A 17,511-nucleotide genomic window follows, 5' to 3' on the forward strand; every position below is an offset into this window, starting at 1 on the left:
TCTTCGTTCCTGTTAGATTAAGTTTAAAGTGCAGTAACATGTGAGAGTGTAGATTTTAGATCTGCCTGTAAAAGTCATGTTTCAGAAGCTGATGTTGATGCAGCCAGCAGAGATCTGAAACAGCCAATGAAAAAGGAGGAAATCCTTCACATCCTGCAGGAAACCATGTAAGGAGTTAATGAATGAAACGATCACAGATCAGAGAAAAATCCAGAGCGGCTCAGTTACATGTTACAGCAGTAATCTGACTATGTACACAGACAAGCTGTCTTTGAATACAGAACAAGTTTCAGCACAGAGGAGTTTTTTGTTTATATTTATTTCATGATTCCTGACGAGTCTCTTCCATCTCTGTCCAGATGCAAAAACAAACAAAATTATTTTATTTTATTTGTTATCGGTTTTAATATAACATTTCTGGAATTTTTTGAGGAAAGGTTGGCTTGCAGCGAGCTTCAGGAGGAAAGCTCGATGATGAAGGATGAAGATGAGGAACTGTGTTCAGGAAATCCAAACATCTGCTGAGGAAAATACGTTTGAGCCTCCGGCAGCTTCTTCATCCATGGAAATGTCTCGAAGCCTCGTCCTCTATGACGCCAACCAGAAAAACCATTAAAACCATTAAAAGTGTCTCTGGCTGTGATGATGGAGGATGAAGGAGGAGGATAAGCCCCTGACAGCAGCTGGGGTCGATGTGAAGGTGTGAGAAGGCCGGCAGCTTCCCCGTCCATCAGATTGCTGACTGATTTCTCCTCATGTGTCGTGTTTGTACAACAAAAAGTTAAAAGATGATCTTCTAACAGGGGAAAAAAACTGCATGAAACATAAAATCATTCATCACTAAACAGCTGCAAACTAATCAATAAATCAATCGATTGGTTGGTTCTTCCAGCTTTATTACAAATACTCAATAATTTTTTTACATTTCAATCTTTTATTTTCTCTTTTGTTTCGTCTCATTTGGTCCATTAAAAATTAAACATTTTTCTTCCTGTTGAGAAGCTCCACAGAGGTGCCAAACACGAGGGGCTGGACCCCTGTGGGGCCTCAGATGCTCAGTGAAGGCCTGAAGTGCCACAGGTCCGAGTCAGGGCCGAATGAAGCTCCTCTGGGGCCTGAAATGTGACTCTGGGTCCCTCTGAGCCTCGCAGTAGCCCGAGCAGAACCCCACAAATGGAAGGATGAGAGCCGTTCAGCTGACAGGAAATCAATCCGCAGCAGATTTAATAAATAAAAGATGAAGATGTTTTTTGGTTTAAAAATAAAAAGCAGATGAAGACTAAATATTTTATGCTCTGTCAGTTTCATAAAATACACGGAAAAAAGAACATTTGGAATTGTTCATTAAAAATAATAATTAATAACTTTTCTCTGCTGGAAAATGATAGATTAAAAATGTAGTCCTTTTTTCTGTTATTCATCAGTTTCATTTTTGTAATTATTCATATCAGTTATTAAAGTAATGCTTGGTGCTGTGAAGGGTTCATGTAACCAAGCATTACTTTAATAATACTATCAAATAATAAAATCAGAAGCTCCACATAAGTGAGCTGATGTTCAGAGAACATCTGGATCCTTCAGCCAGGATGAGCCCAGCTGTGAGGAGGAGTCCGCGGGAGGAGCCCGGGATGAAGTCCTCACCGGCCTCTAGCTCGTTTTAAAGGGAGAGAGGAAGTGGAGCTCTGAGAGACGCTTATGGCCACCGATTCATCAAAACAAAGAAAAACGAGACAAACATCACTTCGGGACTTCTTCTTCGTTTGTCTGGCTTATTCATTTATACTCAGCTGAGCACAAACAGCTGGAGCTGCACGAGGTCACGGCTTGAGCCGGACTCTAAATTTATAGGCTACCTCAGAAAAATGTTTAAACCATTTCCATCAACGAGTCAATTAATGGATTAATTCACCTCATTAATTACTGAAAGTCACACATTTTAAAACGATCCTTTAAAACGATTTAAAAAAATGTAAATAGAATAAAAGTGCATAAAAAATCATCTGTATGTTCAGCCGGCCAGGAGCACCGAAACAACAGCGCCGTGGACACAATGACAGCATAATAATAATAATAATAATAATAATAATAATAATAATACATCAAATTATTATTATTAAAGATTTCAGCTTCAAGACCGCTACGATGGATTCAGACATTTAAAATTTATAAACACGGAAGTTCAGATCTCGCTCTCTTTGGCTTTCACAAATTATAATTTTAACAATAAATGAATGCTGCTCTGTGATAAGCTGACGGGGATTTAAAAAAAACCCGGTTCTTATGCTTTATTATTTTTACCGCAGTTTTTCGTGTCTCGTCAGTTTTTCTCTGTTTCTGTTTGACACAGGAATTTATTATTCATCATAATTCGTCTGGATCAGCTGATCTCAGAGTCTGTCCTCAGATCTGCTGTGTGTTTCACGTTTAACATTTAATTCAAAAATAAAAATTCAGAAGCACAAAAAAGGAAAAATGACATTTGTTTCTTTACCTTGAGGAGAGAAAAATAAAAATAATTATAAATTATAAAATAAATAATAAGTTTTATAAATTTAGTCACGTGATAAAGAGTCATTAAAACGATTAAATTAATGTTTAGCATTAAAAATGAAAAACCAACTGAATGTGGGGAAAAGAAATCAGCGATCAAATCTCAGGAAGAATCCTCCGAGCTTCAGCTCGGACTTTATTTTTAACTACTTTTAAATATTATTTTCATATTTTCAGCGGCAGTTTAAAACGGAGTTCCTGTTGACTGAAATGTATCCCCATGTTCTGCGTTTTACGTGTAAAAATGTGCGAAAATATAATTTAGACTGAGAAGAAGAGAGCACAGAGCTGCATTAAAACATGCCGGAGACGAAAAAAACAAAACAAAACTGAAAAACAGGATTCAAAGTCATTAACGTTCATATCCGCTCTTTAATTATTATCCTAAATGTATAAAATATTTCCAGAAAAACAAAAAACTCGACCCTGCGTTAGAATCACAGAATTAAAATTCATCAGCTGAGCGCTGATCAGGAAACAGAAGTCGGATTTAATTGAGCGGTGGCGAGGGTGGTGTTACCGCTGAGGGTGGTGTTACCCGGGAGCGCGGACTGGTCGGGACTGAAGCCGGGACAGAGCAGCGTGCAGCCGGGTGTGACTGCTCACAAACACCGACAGCCGAAGGAGAGAAAAAGCCCCCCAAAACTACAAAATCGTCCATGTTTTCTGCGTGATTTCAGCCGGGTTTAAAAAGGAAATCCAGAATCCGCCTCAGATGAAGCCGAGCATCAGCGACACAAAGCAAACACCTGCAGTTCTTTTTTTATTCAATAAAAGTGCATTACATGAGCCTGCGGGGTACACAACTGCGCAGACGCAACTCACAACCCAGAACATATAAATAAAATGTGCGCGAGCAGAAAAAAAACAATAATAAAAAAATGTAAATGTTTGCGCCGTTTGTGTCTGTACACGTGCTGCGTTCATGGTCTCCTCCTGAGAGGCCTTCAAGGAGCCGCAGCGGGGTGGTGTTGGTGGTGGGAAAGGGGTGGGGGTTAAACCCAAATGAAAAGTAGAAAAACATTAAATTTAAATATTCACATTTCTATCCACTCACTCATATTTACAGTCCGCTCCGGCCCGCAGGTAAAAACCAGTCTGTCGTTCAGGTAAGCTCACGTGACTTCAGCTGAGTTCGGACTTCCGGTCCGGTTAGGAGCTGTCCGTGTCGGGCGCGTGCAACAGCAGCGCGGAGCTCGCGGGCTTGTGTTTCTTGAGCAGCTGTGTGATTTTCTCGTCGTCGGAGTTCGGGTCCAGCGGCTTGTTGTACTCGTCGTCCTCGTCTTCGTTGTCCGAAGTGCCCTTGAGCCGCTCCGTCTCAGAGTCCTGCTTCTTCTTGGCGGAGGCCATCTCTGCCGCGTGCTTCTTCCGCCACTTCGTCCTCCGGTTCTGGAACCACACCTGCGGCGGCGGCACACACAGAAGCCCACTCACATTTCGGATGATTTAGCTTTTATTATTTAAAGCTAAGACAGGAAACAGTCCCAGTTTTCACATTTAAATTCCTACAGAAACCAATACAGGCGACTAAACGGCAGCTTATTAAATATGAGAAACTTTATTTATAAAGGCAGATTTAAACTGTGACAGGTTAAGTCATCATTCTTTCTATAATTAATTTTCCTCTTTTGAACTCAGATTTAATTAAAAACACGTATTCTGACCCGATGCATGTAAAAGGTTAAAATTGTGAGCTAAAGCTCAAAAATAATAACTTACCTAAACCTAAAAATAAGATATAAGTTACAAGATAAATAACTTAAAACAACGTACACATGATTGTTAAAAAATGTTTTTGCTTCAAATTAATTAAATAATTTTATTGTGAGACAGGAAAATTAAAACCTGAATTTTAGCTGAAAAACGTGGATTCAAGCCCGCTTTACAAAGAGTGCGAAAGGAAAAACCCCTGATATAATGATTGATGAATTCTCTGCGATTTACCCACAAACACAGTGAAAGTTCCGTTTGTGGAAGCAGACGGGTAAGCAGCAGCACATATTGAAATAGGGGTGTCGGTTACCTTGACCTGGCTCTCGGTCATGCCCAGGGAGTAGGCCAGCCGGGCTCTCTCGGGGCCCGCCAGATATTTCGTTTGTTCGAAAGTTTTTTCCAGGGCGAAGATCTGCTGCCCGGAGAACGTGGGCCGCGTGTGCTTCCGTTTGCCGTCTTTGTCCAATAAGACAGAGCTCTGATCTGAAACGAGAGGCCGACACAGACATTCAGTACACACAGCCCATAGCCTGCTTCTATTCTGTTCTATTATTTTATTGTACGTCATGTTTCTGGGATCTAACACTTGTTTTCCACTCACGGGGCGAGCACGCGAACCTAGCGTCCCTCCAGTGGGGGCTCTGCATCACCCCCGGCCAGAAGATGGGCGTCCTGCCTGGCAGGTCCGCCAGGGGCTTCGGGTACCGGGCCACGGCCACGGCGGCCGCGGAGGGGCTGAAGTAGAGCCCGGGGGGAGGCGGCGGGCTGAGGCTGCTGAACCTGGGCAGACCCGTCAGGATCCCCGCGGAGGAGGAGGCGGAGGCCCCGGCGGAGGTGGCGCAGGGCCGGTTCAGGATGTCGTTAATTCCGTGCGGGGTGGCAGAGGAGCACTGTTGCGGGGAGCCGAGCCCGGAGGACGGGCCGGTGGAGCTCTTGATGCCCGGGGAGGCTGCGGCCATGCCGCCCGGGTTCGGGGAGGTGGTAGCCGGTGAGGTAGAGGAGGCGGGGCCACCGGAGGAGAGCGGGTAGGCCGGGTACAGCGGGGTCTTCATCTCGGTCATGCTATGCAGAGCAGCCAGGGGGGGCGTGCTGAGGAGGAAGGCGCTCTGACGGGACCCGTCCATCGGACCCGCCGCTAACATCCCCCCGGGGGGCGGGCCGGGCTCTGCGGGCAGGGGCGCGCACTAACGCCGCTCTGAGCCCATCCCGGGCCGCTCTACGCTCTAATCCCACCACGGTCCTCTATGCAGACAGCCTGAGTCCAGCTCCGAGTCCCGGATAGGCACCAGGCGCACGCGCTGCTTCCGCCCGCGAGTTGCGTGAGATAATAACAGCTGATCATCCGCGCGAGACTATCAGCCCCAAGTTAGAGAGGAGGGAGAACAGGGGGACGGGGAGGGGGGCTGAGGACGGGCAGGGGTGGTCTCTCCGGATTGGTTAACCTGGGGGTGACGTAGACGTTCCCGGTTCAGGAGGGCCTCGTGATTGGCTGAGCAGAAATGAGATGAGTGATGGGAAATAAAAATATGTGAAGAAAGAGAAAAACGAGAATTTAAAGGTCAGAGACAAAAGTATGATTTAAATAATCAGAGGAGCAAAACCAGGTCGGTTATTAAAACAAAATAAAATGAGGTAAAAAGAAATGAAATAAAGTCAAATAAAATAAAGTCAAATAGTGGAAATTAAAATGCATGAAAAAAAATTTAAACACACTCTGCTTTTGTGATTGAAATAATAAACATGATTTCAGTCACGCTTTACTGTTTAATAAAATATACTAAAATTTGTCTTAATAAATGAAGATATTTTTTAATCATTTTAAATCTAAACAGACAAACACTAGCCAGCAGGGGGCGCTGCAATAGCAACGCTTATATTTCGGAGGAATCACCAAGAACATTAAATTCATTTTATAATAATTATCCACATGACTCTGATTTCATGGAAAGGAAAGTGCTGCTTGATGGTTTGATGCCACTTTGTAGAATAGAATAGATGAACAGAAGAATCCTTTAATTGTCCCACAAGGGGAAATTTGGTTACAACAGCAACAAAAAAAGAAGAAGAAAAGAAATGCACATACAAACAAACAAACAAACAAACAAACAAACAAACAAACAAACAAACAAACAAACAACAGTGTTTCCAGAACTGTTTTTTGGTTGATTCAAATTAATGCGTTAAACTTAATTCATACATTTTTAGGTTAATTATTGTATAATCTTTGAGTTTATTTATAATAACATTTACTAAATTAAATCTGTACAAACTGCTTAACTTAAAATTAATTAGAGCGCTCTTACTTTGATATAAAATATTAAATGTGTCTGACTTCTCCTGAATTCTTAAAACAAACAGTTTAATATAACGCTTCATTGTTATGCTGACACTGCTTTTTTGCAAGAAGTAAAGCTGACCTTTGTTTATTTATTATGTATTAGCTTTAGTTTGTCTGTAATTGAATAAGTTGCTGTTACTTTCAGTTAACGTAAGAATGGTGAGTTAAAGATGATCGGTCACACAGCTTTACATTTAGAAATAAAAGTTTAGCAAATTTTATTAAAGATAAAGTCAGTAAATGTTTAAGGGTCAAGATTTCTTTTAAAATTCAGAGGGCTCAGATTGCGTTGCGTTCATGTGCCCTGTACACCGCACGGATAAATGACCGCTGGTTTTATAAACAGTTTAACATCCAGCAGGTCACTGAGGACCAAATCCAATTTTGTGGGGCAAATCTTAGTAGCTGGGAGAGTTTATCCATAACAACACACACAGACCAGAAGATTAATCAAACTAAAGGTTTAAAGGAAAGGCTGGATTTTATTTAATTTCTATTTTTAAAAACTTCTTATAAACGTAAATGGAAGCTAAAGTGTATTTTTATAACTGCAAAATGAAGTTAATTAGTTTTTTCCAGAGGAACATTTGAACATTATCATTTTAAACAATAAAGATTATTAACAGCGCACACACAGAAAAAACAAAAACAACAACAACTGTAAAATACAGTGTAAACAGTTTTAAAATGAACATTTTTTCATGTTATTATTATTTTAAAAATTATTTTCCATATTTTCTGTTTTTTTTTAACTACACGTTAAATTTTTCAATTTTACAGAAACCTCCACCCCCCCCCCCCCCCCCGCCCCCTTTTTTTCTTTTTTTTTTACAGTGTAATTCATGCATGAAATGAACGAACAAATAAATTCTGAGAGTGGCAGCCTCGACCGTCGGGCTGTGGATCAGACCTAAGAGGAACGTGTTTGTGTTTCAGCTCTAAACTAAAAAAAATCTGAGATAAAAACCCTGCAGGTCAAACATGAGCTCAGCCTCTGTAAACATCTGGACGGTTAGTCACAAAGATCTGAGTCATTTCCTGTCTTAAGTTCTCCGCTTTAATTTAATGTCTTCAAACTTTCTCATGACCGCTCAAAATTTCCTTGTGACCCTTTACGGGGACTCGAGCCCTGGGTTTGGAACTCATTTCAGGCTTTTATTTTGAAGGAAATATTGGAAATTTGAAAAGCTGCAGCATAAAAAAGTGCAGCAGGTCCTTCTGGGGGATCATGAAAAGACGTTTTTTTAACACTCATTTACTGCTGATTTTCTATTTATTCGCTTCATCATCCACAAACAATTAATAATCAATGATAATGATGTTCACCTCTAATATAATTACTGAGGTGAAAATATGATCATTTATAATATATTATTAATATATTATCTTTCTCTCTTTTTTTTGGAATACCTGTTGTTGTCGTTGAAACAAAATAAACCCCTCCCTATGGCAGATGTGGGGCAGATTTTCCTATTTGTTCCTCTAACATGTAAATGTGACAGAGCCAGAAACAAATGAGTCACAGAAAACAGTAACAGGAAGTGATGTCACACCCAGCCCTAGATTTGACCTCTCAGGCTACACTGCAGCCTGCAACTAAGGAAAAATTAGGCTTCATTAGTTTTTAATTAGTAAATTAATTAAATCTAGCAGGTCTTCGGTGATAAATAAGAATAAAAAACTAATAAAGTAAAAAAAAATCTGTTTTATTGCTTCCATTTTCCTAAACTTCAAACCTCTGCTCCTGTATAGAACCGGATGGAGTGATGACATCACAGCTGATCATTAACACAAAACATGGAAAATATGAAGCACTGCTTGATTCAGGTTACTTTAGTTTAGATGTAATAGATTACTTTGAGTCCTTTTAAGTTCACCCAGTGTTACCACAGTACAAAGACATAATACTGCTGCTAATAACAGTAATTAAATAATGTTTTGAAAATCCTTTAAATCAACAAACGATTTTGTTTTTAAATCTTTGAATCTTTGAGAAAATGTGTTATTGATTACAATAAACTACTAATAATTAATAATAATATTTCAGGCTCGATGCATTTATGCGAATAAAAAATTTAACTCGACAGACCTCAGATTGATTCTATTTATAAGTTTATTGATTTTGTATTTTTGATAAGAGAATTGTTGGAGAGAAATAACAAAGTAATCTGGAGCAGCTGGACAGATTAAATTATGGTGTTGTGTTATGATGATGATCAGGAAGATGCTTCAACCTGCTGAAAGAGACTGAAACACAAAATCAGCAGTGCGCAGGCGCCCCCCTCTGGTCAGACTGTGTCAGCACACGGGGTTCATTTTATACACGTGCCTTGTAATCAGCTTAATGAGACTACCTGTATGAAAATCCTACAGTGTTGAAGACATATGTGTAAATCCTGGAAACATGAAGTCAGCCGAGTTCACGACCAGCAGCTGCAGTTTAGTGTTTATGAGTTTATGAACGTGTCACAGAAACACTGATAGAGACTGGACGGAGCCTTCTCTTTGACTTCACTGAGCTCAGCTTTACACTCGCACAAAGATTTAATCCCACAGTGAAACTAAATAAACACCTTTGAAGAGTTGTTTGCATTATTTTATAATAAATCACAGTGATCAGCTGTGTCACTGTTTCTCAGACTGTGGGACCTACAAGATTTCAATTCAGTTTTATTTATATATCATCAAATCACAGCAACATAACTCACAACACAGCAACATAACTAAGGAAGGATTCAGGGTCACGTGGTCCAGCCTATAACTATATGCTCTACCAAACAGAACATTTGAAGCCTAATCTTAGAAGTAGAGATAGTGTCTGTCTCCTGAATCCAGCCTGGAAGCTGGTTCCATAGTAGAGGGGCCTGAAAACTGAAGGCTCTCCCTCCCAGTCTACTTTTAAATACTCTAGGAACAACAAGTGAGCCTGCAGTGTGAGAGCGAAGTGCTCTAATAGGGTGATATGGTACTACAAGGTCATTAAGATAAGATGGGGCCTGATTATTTAAGACCTTGTATGTGAGGAGCAGGATTTTGAATTCAGTTCTGGATTTAACAGGAAGCCAATGAAGTGAAGCCAATACAGGAGAAATATGCTCTCTCTTTCTAGTCCCTGTCAGTACTCTTGCTGCAGCATTTTGGATTAACTGAAGGTTTTTCAGGGAGTTTTTAGGACATCCTGATAATAATGAATTACAGTAGTTCATGTCCCTAGAACAACACTCTCGCCAGTTAATTAGGAACTGCCTTTTTCAGCTAAGAAACATCTCCAAACTGCGAACTTTGTTGTCTAAATCTGAGTTAGAAATGGTTATTCATACTTTTAATTCATCTCGCTTAGATTATTGTAACAGCCTTTTTCTTTGTTTGAGCAAAAGGAATCTTGACCGTCTCCAGTTAGTCCAGAATGCTGCTGCAAGGCTTTTAACTAAGACACGAAAAAGAGAGCACATTACACCAGATTTACGTTCATTACACTGGCTTCCAGTACATTTTAGAATTCATTTTAAAATCTTGGTACTGACTTTTAAAGCTTTGAATTGTGATGCCCCTGCTTACATTTCTGATCTGTTAGAACCCCATGCTCCCTCTCGCAGCCTGAGATCTTCTAATCAAAGGCTGTTGGTAGTCCCACAAACTCTTTTTAAGACTAGAGGTGATAGCGGTGGCCCCCAGGTTGTGGAATGCTCTCCCTCCATCATTACGTTGCCTTGATTGTATTTATTCTTTTAAAAAGCAGCTTAAGACTAATTTATTTAGATTGGCTTTTAATTAGATTTGTGCTGTGTGTTTTATTATTGATGTATTTTATGTATTTCTTTTTTATATTACTGTGAAGCACTTTGTGGTTTTTATCCTGTGAAAAGTGCTATATAAATAAATTGATTTGATTTGATTTCAGCCTAGAAGTAATAAATGCATGAACTAGTTTTTCAGCATCACTCTGAGACAGGATATTTCTAATTTTAAAGATGTTGCGCAAATGGAAGAAAGAAGTCCAACATATTTGTTAAATATGTGCATTGAAGGACATATCCTGGTCAAAAATGACTCCAAGGTTCCTCACAGTGTTACTGGAGGCCAAAGCAATGTCATCCAGAGTAAGAATCTGTATAGCAGTGAAAATGTATGCTATGCCTACGGGATAGTATACAACGATATTGCCTAAGGGAAGCATGTATAATGTAAACAGAACTGGTTCTAGTACTGAACCCTGTGGAACTCCATAATTAACCGCAGTGTGTGAAGAACATTCTCTATATACATGAACAAATTGGAGTCTATTAGATACAGTGGCTTGCAAAAGTATTCAGCCCCCTTGAACTTTTCCACATTTTGTCACATTACAGCCACAAACATGAATCGATTTTATTGGAATTCCACGTGAAAGACCAATACAAAGTGGTGTACACGTGAGAAGTGGAATGAAAATCATACATGATTCCAAACATTTCTTACAAATAAATAACTGAAAAGTGGGGTGTGCGTAATTATTCAGCCCCCTTTGGTCTGAGTGCAGTCAGTTGCCCATAGACATTGCCTGATGAGAGCTAATGACTAAACAGAGTGCACCTGTGTGTGATCTAATGTCAGTACAAATACAGCTGCTCTGTGACGGCCTCAGAGGTTGTCTAAGAGAATATTGGGAGCAACAACACCATGAAGTCCAAAGAACACACCAGACAGGTCAGGGATAAAGCCTGCTTTAAAGAAATTTAAAGCAGGCTTAGGCTACAAAAAGATTTCCCAAGGCTTGAACATCCCACAGAGCAGTGTTCAAGCAATCGTTCAGAAATGGAAGGAGTATGGCACAACTGTAAACCTACCAAGACAAGGCCGTCCTGTCATGGTCCTGAGCCATGTTGGCCCAGTATTCTTAGTTTTCGTGTGTTTTGTATTTTGTTCCTTATTTATGCCTTGGTCCCTAGGTTGTTCTGTTAAGATGTTCCTTATTTGATTACCCCCTGTGTGCCCCTCTATGTATCTGTGAGCCCTCGTTTCCCCTCCTTGTGTTTTATTCCATGTTTTCCCCAGCCCGTTATGTCTGTGCTCTCCCTGTGCTCTCTCTCCTCCTGTCTGAACCTCTGTGTACTTCCTGTTTTACAGTCTCTCGTCAGTATGCGTCATGTTGTGTTCACTCCTGCCCTGTCTCATTATGATTATCTGTGTCAGCTGTGTTTCCCGTGTGCTCCCACTTCCCTCATTAACCCTCTGTGTATTTATGTCCGCGTCTCCCTCAGTTCAGTGTCGTGTTCTCCCTCATGACTGTGTGCCCTTCTGTGTGTTTCCTCATGAGTCAGTTCCTTTATGACTTCCCAGTTTAGTTTCATATTATTTTGTATCGTCTTAACTTCCGTCAGCAATAAAACTGTTTTGAGTTCATTCCTGCCTCCGTGTGCTTGCGTTTGGGTCCTCATCCTGCCTGCACACAGCCTATTCATGACACGTCCACCTAAACTCACAGGACGAACAAGGAGAGCGCTGATCAGAAATGCTCTGGGGGTGCTTCTCTTCAGCAGGGACAGGGAAGCTGGTCAGAGTTGATGGGAAGATGGATGGAGCCAAATACAGGGCAATCTTGGAAGAAAACCTGTCTGCAAAAGACTTGAGACTGGGGCAGAGGTTCACCTTCCAGCAAGACAACGACCCTAAACATAAAGCCAGTGCAACAATGGAATGGTTTAAAACAAAACACATCCATGTGTTAGACTGGCCCAGTCAAAGTCCAGATCTAAATCCAATCGAGAACCGGTGGCAAGATCTGAAAACTGCTGTTCACAAACGCTGTCCATCTAATCTGACTGAGCTTGAGCTGCTTTCCAAAGAAGAATGGGCAAGGATTTCAGTCTGTAGATGTGCAAAGCTGGTAGAGACATTGCAATGGAATCCAATAAATCTCCAATAAAATTGATTCATGTTTGTGGCTGTAATGTGACAAAATGTGGAAAAGTTCAAGGGGCCGAATACTTTTGCAAGCCACTGTAGATATGATACAAACCACTGCAGCGCAGTACCTGTAATACCTACAGCATGTTCTAATCGCTCTAATAGGATATTATGGTCGACAGTATCGAATGCTGCACTAAGGCCTAGCAGGACAAGCACAGAGATGAGTCCACTGTCAGAGGCCATAAGAAGATCATTTGTAACCCTTCACTAAAGCTGTTTCTGTGATGAGCTCTGAAACCTGACTGAAACTCTTCAAATAAACCATTCCTCTGCAGTTGATCAGTTAGCTGTTTAACAACTACTCTTTCAAGGATTTTTGAGATGAAAGGAAGGTTGGAGATTGGCCTTTAATTACCTAAGTTGCTGGGTCAAGAGATGGATTTTTAAGTAACGGTTTAAGGCCTGTGGTACACAGCCGATTATAAGAGATGTGTTGATCATATTAAAGATCCATCCATCTATCCATTTTATTCCACTTATCCGGGGCGGGGGCAGCAGCCCAAGCAGAAAAGCCCAGACCTCCCTCTCCCCAGCCACTTCCTCCAGCTTGTCCGGGGGAACACCGAGGCGTTCACAGGCCAGCCGAGAGATAAAATCTTTCCAGCATATCCTGGGTCTGCCCCGGGTCCTCCCGGTGGGAAATGCCCGGAACACCCCACCCAGGAGGCATCGTTGTCAGATGCCTGAACCACCTCAACTGGCTTCTTTCGATGTGGTGGAGGAGCAGCGGTTCTACTCTGAGCCCCTCTCGAATAGCTGAACCTCTCACCCTATCTCTGAGGGAGAGGCCAGCCACCCTTTGGAGGAAGCCCATTTCCAACACTTGTATCCGCAATCTCATTCTTTCGGTCACTACCCACAGCTCGTGACCATAAGTGAGGGTAGGGACGTAGATCGACCGGTAAATTGAGAGCTTTGCTTTTACGCTCAGCTCTCTCTGCACCACAACAGACCGGTGCAGCATGCGCATCACTGCAGCTGCAGCACCAATCCGTCTGTCGATCTCCCGCTCCCTTCTCCCATCCCTCGTGAACAAGACCCTGAGATACTTAAACTCCTCAACTTGGGGCAGAAACTCGTCCTGACCTGGAGTGGGCACTCCACCCTTTTCTGGCTGAGGACATTGGTCTCAGATTTGCTGATTCTCATTCCCACCGCTTCACAGTCAGCTGCGAACCATTCCAAGGTGAGCTAGAGGCCAGAAAGCTGGAGGCTTCAATTAATTAATGGCAGGACTTCTTTTAGCACTGTTGTAGGAATGGGGTGTAAAATCAGTGTTGGGGATTAACGAAATACATGTACCGGCATTACGTATTTAAAATACAACATTTGAGTAACTGTATTCCGTTACGTTACCATTTGGAAAAGGTGGTATTCAGAATACAGTTACTTTGTTGAAATAAATAGATTACACTGCGGGTTTTTTTTCTTCCTGTTTCATATGTTAGGCTGTCCCCTCTCTATTCTTGGTAATGGACTACTTGCACTACGGCATGTGACGTATTTCCGTTTCCAAATACTACCGCTTGGGCGTTTCCGGTATGTTTGTTTATCTATCGGTAGCTATGCTAACGTCACTTCAGAATGAGTATAAAAAGGAAAGTATTTAAAACAGAATATTTTCAAAAACAGCAGAAGAAATACTCCGAGCATTGCTGTGTCCCACTTTGTTCGGCTTCAGCCAAATTTAACGGCATACTAAGTTTTCATGGTGTTCCGACCCATTCTGACTTGAGAAGACAATGGCTGGTAAACATACATCATTTCACAATTACCTCTCACACCAGGGTCTGCAGCAGACATTTCGCCAGTGATCAACTCATAGAGCCAACAACCCTCGATGGTCGAAGGTGGCTTATTAAAGGTGCTGTACCAACACTTTTTGAGTGGAATGGCTATAAAGTTGAACCACCGCGGCGTAGTGTTTGGGAGAGAACGGAGCGACGCCCTGAACTAGTTCCTCCTGACGATCAAGAAGAGCACAGTCTTACAAGAGATCATGACTACTGCTCAGTCCCTGAGCCGTCTGCATTGGACATATCTGCATCAGCTGCAGAAGACCTGTCCGAAGACGTGGAGACTCTGAGGAAGGAAATACAGGAGTTACGTGTCCAGCGAGAATTTGGGTTACAGCGTTTTGCTGGCTCCGACACTGACATCCGATTCTATACCAGGTACACCTAAGTTCTATTCAAGCTAACTGTTTAAAATATACCAAGGTCACCATCAGTTAAATTTCGAAAGTGTTTCCAGTCTTAATGAAACACAATAGAAATTTACTTTTTCTCTGCTGATTGTATGTTTCATGTAGATGCTTTAGTATTTAAACGATATCCTAATGCTACAGGTAAAATACAACACCAAATAGACTCTTAATCAGACTATGTTATACAGCATACCATTAGCATATTTGTCACAGTTTATATTATTTTTATGTCAGTGTGTAATGTTAATTAATGATTGACACGATGTATGTCTCTCTCGTGAATAGATTTCCAAGCTATGATCATTTGATGGCATTTTGGTTTTTGATTGAGCCTTGCATCTATAAAATGATCCAGGTTTCAAGAGCCAAGTCAGCTGCCAATAGGAACGAAGAAGTGTTGACACGTGCACGCACATCAACAGTAGGTTATGGGTTTGTTGGTAGTTAGAACTAGAGGTGTAATTTTAATGTATTTATGTACAATAGCATGTATGCTAAAGGACTCAGCATCCTTTACATACATACACCTGTGTACTACAGCACCTCATTGTTTACCCCATAGTACGGTATGGTATGCATAACCATTACAAAACATTTAGCCAAGAAAAGCGTAATTTTACTACAGGGAGTGCAGAATTATTAGGCAAATGAGTATTTTGTCCACATCATCCTCTTCATGCGTGTTGTCTTACTCCAAGCTGTATAGGCTCGAAAGCCTACTACCAATTAAGCATATTAGGTGATGTGCATCTCTGTAATGAGAAGGGGTGTGGTCTAATGACATCAACACCCTGTATCAGGTGTGCATAATTATTAGGCAACGTCCTTTCCTTTGGCAAAATGGGTCAAAAGAAGAACTTGACAGGCTCAGAAAAGTCAAAAATAGTGAGATATCTTGCAGAGGGATGCAGCAGTCTCAAAATTGCAAAGCTTCTGAAGCGTGATCATCGAACAATCAAGCGTTTCATTCAAAATAGTCAACAGGGTCGCAAGAAGCGTGTGGAAAAACCAAGGCACAAAATAACTGCCCATGAACTGAGAAAAGTCAAGCGTGCAGCTGCCAAGATGCCACTTGCCACCAGTTTGGCCATATTTCAGAGCTGCAACATCACTGGAGTGCCCAAAAGCACAAGGTGTGCAATACTCAGAGACATGGCCAAGGTAAGAAAGGCTGAAAGACGACCACCACTGAACAAGACACACAAGCTGAAACGTCAAGACTGGGCCAAGAAATATCTCAAGACTGGTTTTTCTAAGGTTTTATGGACTGATGAAATGAGAGTGAGTCTTGATGGGCCAGATGGATGGGCCCGTGGCTGGATTGGTAAAGGGCAGAGAGCTCCAGTCCGACTCAGACGCCAGCAAGGTGGAGGTGGAGTACTGGTTTGGGCTGGTATCATCAAAGATGAGCTTGTGGGGCCTTTTCGGGTTGAGGATGGAGTCAAGCTCAACTCCCAGTCCTACTGCCAGTTTCTGGAAGACACCTTCTTCAAGCAGTGGTACAGGAAGAAGTCTGCATCCTTCAAGAAAAACATGATTTTCATGCAGGACAATGCTCCATCACACGCGTCCAAGTACTCCACAGCGTGGCTGGCAAGAAAGGATATAAAAGAAGAAAAACTAATGACATGGCCTCCTTGTTCACCTGATCTGAACCCCATTGAGAACCTGTGGTCCATCATCAAATGTGAGATTTACAAGGAGGGAAAACAGTACACCTCTCTGAACAGTGTCTGGGAGGCTGTGGTTGCTGCTGCACGCAATGTTGATGGTGAACAGATCAAAACACTGACAGAATCCATGGATGGCAGGCTTTTGAGTGTCCTTGCAAAGAAAGGTGGCTATATTGGTCGCTGATTTGTTTTGTTTTGTTTTTGAATGTCAGAAATGTATATTTGTGAATGTGGAGATGTTATATTGGTTTCACTGGTAAAAATAAATAATTGAAATGGGTATATATTTGGTTTTTGTTAAGTTGCCTAATAATTATGCACAGTAATAGTCACCTGCACACACAGATATCCCCCTAAAATAGCTAAAACTAAAAACAAACTAAAAACTACTTCCAAAAACATTCAGCTTTGATATTAATGAGTTTTTTGGGTTCATTGAGAACATGGTTGTTGTTCAATAATAAAATGATTCCTCAAAAATACAACTTGCCTAATAATTCTGCACTCCCTATAGTTCATAGCTTAAGGAGTAACATTTTCCCTTTTGTTTTCACCTTTCAGAGGCAGCTGCTACAGCCAATTGACGAGTTCTTTCTTTTCCTGGTTTTCCTGTCAGTTGGTTTGAAGGAGAGGGACCTGGCACATCGATTTAGCATACACCAGTCCACAGTGAGCCGCATTATTGCAACATGGACAATTTTTCTTGCCACTGCACTGGGGTCTCAATGCATCTGGCTTACATGTGCAGACGCGCTACCTCTCTGAGGAATTCAAAGATTTCTCAGACACCCAGATGATCCTTGACTGTACAGAGCTGAGGTGTCAGACACCATCCTCACCACTTCTCCAAAGTGAAATGTACTCTTCGTACAAATCCCACTGTACGATGAAAGCCCTGGTTGGCATAGCTCCACATGGTCCAGTGACATTCATCTCTAATCTGTATGCTGGTTCGGTTAGTGACAAGGAACTATTCAAACAATCAGGCATTGCTGAGAAGTTGACTGAAGACATGGCAGTGATGGTAGATAAGGGCTTCCTAATCACAGATTGTTGTAAATGCAAAGTGTACTGCCCACCTT

General features: G+C 41.5%; 2 protein-coding genes across 2 annotated transcripts; one reads left to right on the forward strand and one right to left on the reverse strand.

Moving 5' to 3' along the window:
* Positions 1-3,300: 3,300 nt before the first annotated feature.
* nkx6-1 (NK6 homeobox 1) lies at positions 3,301-5,632 on the reverse strand. Its single transcript, XM_085465181.1, has 3 exons — positions 4,865-5,632; positions 4,574-4,746; positions 3,301-3,951 (listed from the first exon to the last, which is right to left on the reverse strand). Exons 1-3 carry the CDS (start codon positions 5,403-5,405, stop codon positions 3,703-3,705), a joined length of 963 nt encoding a protein of 320 aa, XP_085321307.1. The 5' UTR covers positions 5,406-5,632; the 3' UTR covers positions 3,301-3,702.
* An 8,456-nt stretch (positions 5,633-14,088) lies between these two features.
* LOC146705299 (uncharacterized) lies at positions 14,089-17,270 on the forward strand. Its single transcript, XM_085462950.1, has 3 exons — positions 14,089-14,724; positions 15,042-15,177; positions 16,991-17,270. The coding sequence occupies exons 1-3, from the start codon at positions 14,135-14,137 to the stop codon at positions 17,192-17,194; spliced, it is 930 nt and encodes a 309-aa protein (XP_085319076.1). The 5' UTR covers positions 14,089-14,134; the 3' UTR covers positions 17,195-17,270.
* The last annotated feature ends 241 nt before the right edge of the window (positions 17,271-17,511 follow it).

This window comes from Copadichromis virginalis, linkage group LG7 (assembly GCF_057382275.1).
Source record: "Copadichromis virginalis isolate Kocher_CV1m ecotype Utaka linkage group LG7, C_Virginalis_male_GT1.1, whole genome shotgun sequence".
Taxonomy (NCBI): Eukaryota; Metazoa; Chordata; class Actinopteri; order Cichliformes; family Cichlidae; genus Copadichromis; species Copadichromis virginalis.

What these genes read in the sequence shown, in the direction of transcription:
- nkx6-1 (XM_085465181.1), bottom strand. Translation starts at nt 5,405, where the DNA reads ATGTTAGCGGCGGGTCCGATGGACGGGTCCCGTCAGAGCGCCTTCCTC. An exon ending in TAGGTTCGCGTGCTCGCCCC is followed by an intron (nt 4,747 to 4,864) that starts GTGAGTGGAAAA and finishes CTCTCGTTTCAG; the next exon opens with ATCAGAGCTCTGTCTTATTG. An exon ending in TGACCGAGAGCCAGGTCAAG is followed by an intron (nt 3,952 to 4,573) that starts GTAACCGACACC and finishes CCGCCGCCGCAG; the next exon opens with GTGTGGTTCCAGAACCGGAG.
- LOC146705299 (XM_085462950.1), top strand. Translation starts at nt 14,135, where the DNA reads ATGAGTATAAAAAGGAAAGTATTTAAAACAGAATATTTTCAAAAACAG. An exon ending in GACATCCGATTCTATACCAG is followed by an intron (nt 14,725 to 15,041) that starts GTACACCTAAGT and finishes TCTCGTGAATAG; the next exon opens with ATTTCCAAGCTATGATCATT. An exon ending in CACGTGCACGCACATCAACA is followed by an intron (nt 15,178 to 16,990) that starts GTAGGTTATGGG and finishes TTCACCTTTCAG; the next exon opens with AGGCAGCTGCTACAGCCAAT.